At 44.2% G+C, this 9796-nt stretch overlaps 1 protein-coding gene and 1 non-coding gene across 2 annotated transcripts; both read right to left on the minus strand.

Annotated features, from left to right (window-relative positions):
- Positions 1-499: 499 nt before the first annotated feature.
- On the minus strand, positions 500-607 carry LOC148544239 (small nucleolar RNA R71). The gene has a single exon (XR_015902005.1). It is a non-coding gene; the product is annotated as a small nucleolar RNA R71 (small nucleolar RNA).
- Positions 608-6963: 6356 nt separating this feature from the next.
- LOC148544240 (uncharacterized) lies at positions 6964-8714 on the minus strand. Its single transcript, XM_088498899.1, has 2 exons — positions 8432-8714; positions 6964-8000 (listed from the first exon to the last, which is right to left on the minus strand). The coding sequence occupies exons 1-2, from the start codon at positions 8712-8714 to the stop codon at positions 6964-6966; spliced, it is 1320 nt and encodes a 439-aa protein (XP_088355025.1).
- Positions 8715-9796: the final 1082 nt, after the last annotated feature.

Consider the following 9796-nt stretch of genomic DNA (forward strand, 5'->3'; position numbering starts at 1 on the left):
AGCAGATCCAAAACCTGAAAGGACTCTGAAGAGGAAACTAAGAGAAGCTAAATTACAACAATCCAGCAAGCACCTTTCAGAAATTTTCGAACAAGAAGAGGAGATGGCAGCCGAAAATAATAATAATGCAAGGAGGATGCTTGGTGACTTTACTGCACCTAATTCCAATTTACATGGAAGAAGCATCTCCATTCCTACCATTGGAGCAAACAATTTTGAGCTTAAACCTCAATTAGTTTCTCTGATGCAGCAGAACTGCAAGTTTCATGGACTTCCATCTGAAGATCCTTTTCAGTTCTTAACTGAATTCTTGCAGATCTGTGATACTGTTAAGACTAATGGAGTAGATCCTGAAGTCTACAGGCTCATGCTTTTCCCTTTTGCTGTGAGAGACAGAGCTAGAGTATGGTTGGACTCTCAACCTAAGGATAGCCTGAGCTCTTGGGATAAGCTGGTCAAGGCTTTCTTAGCCAAGTTCTTTCCTTCTCAAAAGCTGAGTAAGCTTAGAGTGGATGTTCAAACCTTCAAACAAAAAGAAGGTGAATCCCTCTATGAAGCTTGGGAGAGATACAAAGGACTGACCAAAAAGTGTCCTTCTGACATGCTTTCAGAATGGACCATCCTGGATATATTCTATGATGGTCTGTCTGAATTGGCTAAAATGTCATTGGATACTTCTGCAGGTGGATCCATTCACCTAAAAAAAAATGCCTGCAGAAGCTCAAGAACTCATTGACATGGTTGCTAATAACCAGTTCATGTACACTTCTGAAAGGAATCCTGTGAATAATGGGACGCCTATGAAGAAGGGAGTTCTTGAAATTGATACTCTGAATGCCATATTGGCTCAGAACAAAATATTGACTCAGCAAGTCAATATGATTTTTCAGAGTCTGAAAGGAATTTAAGCTGCATCCAACAGTACTCAAGAGGCATCTTCTGAAGAAGAAGCTTATGATCCTGAAAACCCTGCAATAGCAGAGGTAAATTATATGGGTGAACCTTATGGAAACACCTATAACCCATCATGGAGAAATCATCCAAATTTCTCAATAGAAGGATCAAAAGCCTCAACAAGGCTTTAATAATGGTGGAAGAAATAGATTTAACAATAGTAAACCTTTTCCATCATCCACTCAGCAACAGACAGAGAACTCTGAACAAAGTACCTCTAATTTAGCAAACTTAGTCTCTGATCTATCTAAGGCCACTGTGAGTTTCATGAATGAAACAAGCTCATCCATTAGAAATTTGGAGGCACAAGTGGGCCAGTTGAGTAAAAGGATCACTGAAATCTCTCCTAGTACTCTCCCAAGCAATACAGAAGAAAATCCAAAAGGAGAGTACAAGGCCATTGAATTGATCACTATGGCCGAACCTGTAAAGGAAGGAGAGGACGTGAATCCCAAGGAGGAAGACTTCTTGGGACGTCCAGTGATCAATAAGGAGCTTCCCTCTGAGGAACCAAAGGAATCTGAGGCTCATCTAGAAACCATAGAGATTCCATTAAACCTCCTTATGCCATTCATGAGCTCTGATGAGTATTCCTCTTCTGAAGAGAATGAGGATGTCACTGAGGAGCAAGTCACCAAGTACCTTGGTGCAATCATGAAGCTGAATGCCAAATTATTTGGCATTGAAACTTGGGAAGATGAACCTCCCTTGTTCACCAATGAACTAAGTGATCTGGATCAACTGACATTGCCTCAGAAGAAACAGGATCCTGAAAAGTTCTTAATACCTTGTACCATAGGCACCATGATCTTTAAGGCTCTGTGTGACCTTGGTTCAGGAATAAACCTCATGCCCCTCTCTGTAATAGAGAAACTGGGAATCTTTGGGGTGCAAGCCACTAAAATCTCATTAGAGATGGCAGACAATTCAAGAAAATAGGCTTATGGACAAGTAGAGGACGTGTTAGTAAAGGTTGAAGGCATTTACATCCCTGCTGATTTCATAGTCCTAGATACTGGGAAGGATGAGGATGAATTCATCATCCTTGGAAGACCCTTCCTAGCCACAGCAAGAGCCGTGATTGATGTGGACAGAGGAGAATTGATCCTTCAAATAAATGAGGACAACCTTGTGTTTACAACTCAAGGATCTCTCTCTGCAGCCATGGAGAGGAAGCATAAAGAGATTCTCTCAAAGCAGAGTCAAACAAAGCCCCCACAGTCAAACTCTAAGTTTGGTGTTGGGAGGCCACAACCAAACTCTAAGTTTGGTGTCAAACCCCCATATCCAAACTCTAAGTTTGGTGTTGGGAGGTCTCAACAAAGCTCTGCACATCTGTGAGGCTCCATGAGAGCCCACTGTCAAGCTATTGACATTAAAGAAGCGCTTGTTGGGAGGCAACCCAATGTTTATCTAATTTTCATTGTTTTTCATGTTTTATTAGGTTCATGATCATGTGGAGTCACAAAATAAATATAAAAATTGAAAACGGAATCAAAAACAGCAGAAGAAAATTCACACCCTAGAGGAAGACCTTACTGGCGTTTAAACGCCAGTAAGAAGCATGTTTTAGGCGTTCAACACCAGAACAGAGCATGGTTCTGGCGCTGAACGCCAGAAATGGGCAGCATATGGGCGTAACGCCAGAAATGCACCCTGGAGAAGAGCTGGCGCTGAACGCCCAGAACAAGCATGGTTCTGGCATTCAACGCCAGAAATGGGCAACAAATGGGCGTTCAACGCCCAGAACAAGCACCAATCTGGCGCTGAACGCCCAGAGTTGTGTGCAAGGGCATTTTGCATGTCTAATTGGGTGCAAGGTTGTAAATCCTTGAACACCTCAGGATCTGTGGACCCCACAGGATCACCTCAGGATCTGTGGACCCCACAGGATCCCCACCTATCTCCACACACTTCTTCTCACCCCTCTTCCACACAATCCCATAAACACTCTTCCCCAAAACTCTTCACCAATCACCTCAATCTCTCTCCCCTATCACCACTTCACCACTCACATCCATACACCCCACCTACCTTCAAAATTCAACATCTCTTTCCCACCCAATCCCACCCATATGGCCGAATACACACATCCCTCCATCTCCTCCATATCTTCTTCTTCTTCTTCTTCTTCTTCTTCTTCTATTCTTTCTTCTTTTGCTCGAGGGCGAGCAACATTCTAAGTTTGGTGTGGTAAAAGCATAGCTTTTTTGTTTTTCCATAACCATTAATGGCACCTAAGGCCAGAGAAACCTCAAGAAAGAGGAAAGGAAAGGCAATTGCTTCCACCTCTGAGCCATGGGAGATGGAAAGATTCATCTCACAAGCCCATCACTAAGAAAAGGATGGAGCAAACAAGAGAGAACATTCATGGATCTCAACAGGCACATGAAGAAGCTCATCATCAAGAAATCCCTGAGATACATCAAGGGATGCACTTTCCTCCACAGAATTTTTGGGAGCAAATCAACACCTCCCTAAGAGAATTAAGTTCCAACATGGGACAATTAAGGGTGGAACATCAAGAGCACTCCATCATCCTTCATGAAATTAGAGAAGATCAAAAAGCAATGAGGGAGGAGCAACAAAGGCAAGGAAGAGACATAGAAGAGCTCAAGGACATCATTGGTTCCTCAAGAAGGAAATGCCACCATCACTAAGGTGGACTCATTCCTTGTTCTTACATTCTCTGTTTTTCATTTTCTATGTTAAGTGCTTATCTATGTTTGTGTCTTCATTACATGATCATTAGTATTTAGTAACTATGTCTTAAAGTTATGAATGTCCTATGAATCCATCACCTCTCTTAAATAAAAACTGTTTTAATTCAAAAGAACAAGAAGTACATAAGTTTCGAATTTATCCTTGAACTTAGTTTAATTATATTGATGTGGTGACAATGCTTCTTGTTTTCTGAATGAATGCTTGAACAGTGCATATGTCTTTTGAAGTTGTTGTTTAAGAATGTTAAATATGTTGGCTCTTGAAAGAATGATGATAAGGAGACATGTTATTTGATAATCTAAAAAATAAAAAAAAATGATTCTTGAAGCAAGAAAAAGCAGCAAAGAACAAAGCTTGCAGAAAAAAAAATTAGGCGAAAAAAAATAGAAAGAAAAAGAAAAAGCAAGCAGAAAAAGCCAAAAGCTCTTAAAACCAAGAGGCAAGAGCAAAAAGCCAATAACCCTTAAAACCAAAAGGCAAGGGCAATAAAAAGGATCCCAAGGCTTTGAGCATCAGTGGATAGAAGGGCCTAAAGGAATAAAATCCTGGCCTAAGCGGCTAAACCAAGTTGTCCCTAACCATGTGCTTGTGGCGTGAAGGTGTCAAGTGAAAACTTGAGACTGAGCGGTTAAAGTCAAGGTCCAAAGCAAAAGAAGAGTGTGCTTAAGAACCCTGGACACCTCTAATTGGGGACTTTAGCAAAGCTGAGTCACAATCTGAAAAGGTTCACCTAGTTATGTGTCTGTGGCATTTATGTATCCGATGGTAATACTGGAAAACAAAGTGCTTAAGGCCACGGCCAAGACTCATAAAATAGCTGTGTTCAAGAATCATCATACTGAACTAGGAGAATCAATAACACTATCTGAACTCTGAGTTCCTATAGATGCCAATCATTCTGAACCTCAATGGATAAAGTGAGATGCCAAAACTATTCAAGAGGCAAAAAGCTACAAGTCCCGCTCATCTGATTAGAGCTATGTTTCATTGATAGTTTGGAATTTATAGTATATTCTCTTCTTTTTATCCTATTTGATTTTCAGTTGCTTGGGGACAAGCAACAATTTAAGTTTGGTGTTGTGATGAGCGGATAATTTATACGCTTTTTGGCATTGTTTTTAGTATGTTTTTAGTAGAATCTGGTTACTTTTAGGGATGTTTTCATTAGTTTTTATGCTAAATTCACATTTCTGGACTTTACTATGAGTTTGTGTGTTTTTCTGTGATTTCAGTAATTTTCTGGCTGAAATTGAGGGACTTGAGCAAAAATCATATTCAGAGGTTGAAGAAGGACTGCTGATGCTGTTGGATTCTGACCTCCATGCACTCAAAGTGGATTTTCTGGAGTTACAAAACTCAAAATGGCGCGCTTCCAATTGCGTTGGAAAGTAGACATCCAGGGCTTTCCAGCAAGGTATAATAGTTCATACTTTGAACGAGTTTAGATGACGTAAAAGGGCGTTGAACGCCAGTTCTACGCTGCTATCTGGAGTTAAACGCCAGAAACAAGTCACAAACTAGAGTTGAACGCTAGAAATACGTTACAGCCTGGCGTTCAACTCCAGAAAGAGCCTCTGCACGTGTAACATTCAAGCTCAGCCCAAGCACACACCAAGTGGGCCCCAGAAGTAGATTTATGTATCAATTACTTACTTTTGTAAACCCTAGTAGCTAGTTTATTATAAATAGGACTTTTTACTATTGTATTAGACATCTTTGATCAGTTGTATGCTATCTTAGATCACGTTTTGGGGGCTGGCCGTTCGGCCATGCCTGGACATTTCACTTATGTATTTTCAACGGTAGAGTTTCTACACTCCATAGATTAAGGTGTGGAGCTCTGCTGTTCCTCAAAGATTAATGCAAAGTACTACTGTTTTCTATTCAATTCAACTTATTCCGCTTCTAAGATATTCATTCGCACTTCAACCTGAATGTGATGAATGTGACAATCATCATCATTCCCCATGAACGCGTGCCTGACAACTACTTCCGTTCTACCTTCGATTGAATGATTATCTCTTAGATCTCTTAATCAGAATCTTCGTGGTGTAAGCTAGATTGATGGCGGCATTCATGAGAATCCGGAAGGTCTAAACCTTGTCTGTGGTATTCTGAGTAGGATTCTGGGATTGAATGACTGTGACGAGCTTCAAACTTGCGATTGCTGGGCGTAGTGACAGACGCAAAAGGAGGGTGAATCCTATTCCAGCATGATCGGGAACCTCAGATGATTAGCCGTGCTGTGACAGAGCATTTGGACCATTTTCACAAGAGGAGGGGATGTAACCATTGACAACGGTGATGCCCTTGCATAAAGCCAGCCATGGAAAGGAGTAAGACTGATTGGATGAAGGCAGCAGGAAAGCAGAGGTTCAGAGGAACGAAAGCATCTCTGTGCGCTTATCTGAAATTCTCACCAATGATTTACATAAGTATTTTTATCCTTCTTTTATTTTTGAAAACTCCATAACTATTTTATATCCGCCTGACTGAGATTTACAAGGTGACCATAGCTTGCTTCAAGCCAACAATCTCCGTGGGATCGACCTTTACTCACGTAAGGTTTATTACTTGGACGACCCAGTGCACTTGCTGGTTAGTTGTATCGAAGTTGTGACAAATTATGAATTGAGATTAGAGCACCAAGTTTTTGGAGCCATTACCAGAGATCACAATTTCGTGCACCATATACTTCCACCGTCTTGCCGATAAGATAATTGAATATCTTGTTCATCTGCCTTTGGTACGTAGCTCCTGCATTCTTCAGCCCGAACGGCATCACCTTGTAGCAGTATGATCCCCCTGGCATTATAAACGCCGTTTTCTCTTCGTCTGGCCGATGCATTGGTATCTCGTTGTAACCAGAATAAGCATCCATGAAACTCAGATACCAGTATCCCGCAGCCGCGTCAACAAGAGCATCAATGTTAGGGAGGGGAAGGAATCCTTGGGACATGCTTTGTTAAGATCAGAATAGTACACGCACATTCTCCATTTCCCACTGGGTTTTTTAACCAGAATTACATTCGACAGCCAAGTCGAGTAGTCGAGTTCCCGAATGAACCCTGCTTCTAGCAAGCTGACCGTTTGCCTGGCCACCTCTTCTTCCCTTTCCTGGGACATTTTCCTTCTTCTTTGTGCCACCGGCTTGGCTTCTGCTCTGGTGCGACATGAACTGTGAGTCTATCCCCGGCATGTCGGCCGACGTCCAGGCGAATAGGTCGCTGTTAGCTCTGATCATTTCCACCAAGGGTTCTTTCAAATCATGTGGGAGGTTTTTGTTCACAAAAGTGAACTTCTCATCCGAGAGTCACCGACCCTGAATTTCTCGAGGTCCCCCTCAGATTCTGGCCTTAGTTTATCGTCAACCCTCGTGTCCAGGTCGGCTAAGAAGACCCCAGCTACTTCTTTGGACTTTTTCCTCAGAGAAAGACTGGCGTTGTGGCACGTGACCACCGTTTCTGAATCTCCCCTGATGGAACCCACTGATCCATCATCAGTGACAAATTTCATTAACAATAGCTTGGTGCAAATCACCGCTCCAAACTCATTGATGGTTTTCCTCCCTAAGATGAGGTTGTAGGTCGTGGAGTCCATTAAGACAACGAACTCCGCCATTAGCGACCTCTTCCACCGACCTCCGCCTATAAAGACCGGGAGGGAAACTACCCCATCAGGTTTGATGAAGTTTTCACCTAAGCCAACCACGCCGTGTTGGTGGGTCCTTAAATCGGTGTCTCGAAGGCCCAAAGCATCAAATACGTTGCGGAACATGATGTTCGAATCAGCTCCAGTGTCTACTAGAATTTGCTTTACTAGGCCAGTTCCAACTCTAGCCGTGATCACCATGGGATGGTTTTCTGGCAAGTCGTCAAACCATTGGTCCTCGGGGCCGAACGATATTGACGGTACCTTCCGGGAGGGAGGCGCGGAGCCCGAGGATACAGCTAAGACTTTGACATCTTTTCTGCTTGCCGACTTCGACCTGGGGGGAACATCTCTCCCGATCACGACGTTTACGATAGTGAGGCCGCACTCGTTATCCTCTTCAGGCTCACGTCTTTGCCTTACAGCGCGGCTCTTGTCCTCGCCGGATCGGTCATGCTCCCGCCTCTTTGGCTGCCTTATAAGGTGGGAGAATTCGGCCAACTTCCCTTCCCGAATTGCCTGCTCCAGAGCATCTTTCAAGTCGAAAAAATCTTGGGTCTTGTGGCCGTAGCCCTTGTGGTAGTCACAATAGAGGTTTTTGTTTCCTTCCGTCCTGTCCTTGAGTTGTCGGGGCTTCGACAGGATGCCTTTGTTGGTAATCTGCTGATAGACTTCAACAATTAGGGCCGCCAGGGGGTATAGTTGGTAAACTTTCCTACCCGAGGAAACTTCTTGAAGGTTTTAGCCGGGCCTCCGTCCTTGGAGTGTTCCTTGGGCCCTTCCCTGCTACCGGTTTGATGGGCATGGTTGTAGGCGGACTGCCGTTTGTTGGCTGCCACGACCTGGCTGACCTCTTCATCATTGATATACTCGCTGGCCACGTTTTGAATTTATTGCTTCGTCCACACGGGCTTGGTGGTAAGGTGTTTTCTGAAATCCTCGTTCAACAACCCGTTCGTCAGGCACAAACTGGCCACCGAGTCGATTAGGAAGTCGATCTCCAAGCACTCGTCATTGAACATATCCAGGTATTTCCTGGTCGGTTCACCGGCTCTCTATGTCACCCCAAGCAAGTTAATCGGGTGTTTCACTTTAGCAATACGTGTGGTGAATTTTGCCAGGAAGGCACAACTAATGTCGGCAAAGGTGGTTACAAAGCCCTGGAGGAGAGCATTGAACCAGCGAATTGCCGGTCCCGTTAAGGTTACGAAGAAAGCGCGACACCTTACTTCATCACCCACCCCTTCTAGGTTCATCCTGGCCTCAAAGGCCGTTAGATGTTCCTGGGGGTCTTGGGTCCCATCGTACCTCATGTTTGTTGGCTTATCGAAGTGTTTCGGTAGCCGGACCTCGAGGATTGAATGGTAAAAAGGGGTTGCCTCCATGATCACGGGCGGTCGCTTTCTCCTTGGTCTTTCTCTACTATTTTCGCGGTTGTCCTGACAGTATTCCCTGTCGGAGGTCGGGTGTAAATTATGGGATATCGCCATCTCCTCGACACTTCCCTGCTTTCTCCTTGGCTCTCTGACTCCGATCGGGGGCTCGGGGTACGTTTGGAGCGGCTCCTTCGGGGCTAGCCACCACCCGCTCCAGGTTCTGCACTCTGTGGCACAACTCCTGTATTATTCTAGCACTATCAATACCTGCTCCCCCAAAGGGTCGCCTCTCGTGGGAGCGCGAAGGGAGCTCAAGCTGCCGCAAGAGGGGTCTGGTACGTTCACGAGAGGAAGCCATGGAGGCTACCCTACCGCTTCTGGGTACCACTTCCTCCCCGCGTGGTGTGCCTCTGTCGTCTGCCTCTATAGGACCCAACAGAAAATCCATCTGTCAATCTCCACAGACGGCGCCAATGTTTGGTTGCTCGAGATTTCGGACTGGTTGGAGAGGTGCTCCGGGTGAGGTAACGGGGACTAGCTTAGATTTGAGTCTGGATGTGGGCCAACGACCTCCCGAGCTCTTCATGAAGTATGGGGGGAGCCACCTGCAATGACACTCCAACGCCCAAGTCAGGGTGTGAACAGGCAGTTATGAGAGCAAAGGGGGTAGTGACGTACCTTGGGGAGGGGTAGAACCCTCCGCATATATACCCTGTCAGAGGTGGGTCCCGCAAGATCAGACCCACCTTCTTCGAAATTTCTCTGCACAGCTGTGCGCGTGATGAGTTGGGGGTAGCTGTCCGGGTCGGTTTCTCGGCCCAGGTTTGGTCTTTAGAGATTGAGCCGCTCGGGCCGGATTGGTCAAGACACAACCCCGGCTGGGCCGTATCAGTATGTATATATTTGTACCAAAATTGAAAATAAAAGGATCCAGAATTCATTCTTTCAACACCAATATTGGTTCCAATAATTTATTAAGAATAGTTTTATCTACTCATAACAATATTAACATTACTATAATTCACTTTTTGTTGTAAAATAACTAAATAAATAAGGAAGAAGTAACAAATATAAAATATAAAAATATAATT

The sequence above is a fragment of the Arachis ipaensis genome, chromosome B9 (genome assembly GCF_059453495.1).
Source record: "Arachis ipaensis isolate K30076 ecotype BB chromosome B9, ASM5945349v1, whole genome shotgun sequence".
NCBI lineage: Eukaryota > Viridiplantae > Streptophyta > Magnoliopsida > Fabales > Fabaceae > Arachis > Arachis ipaensis.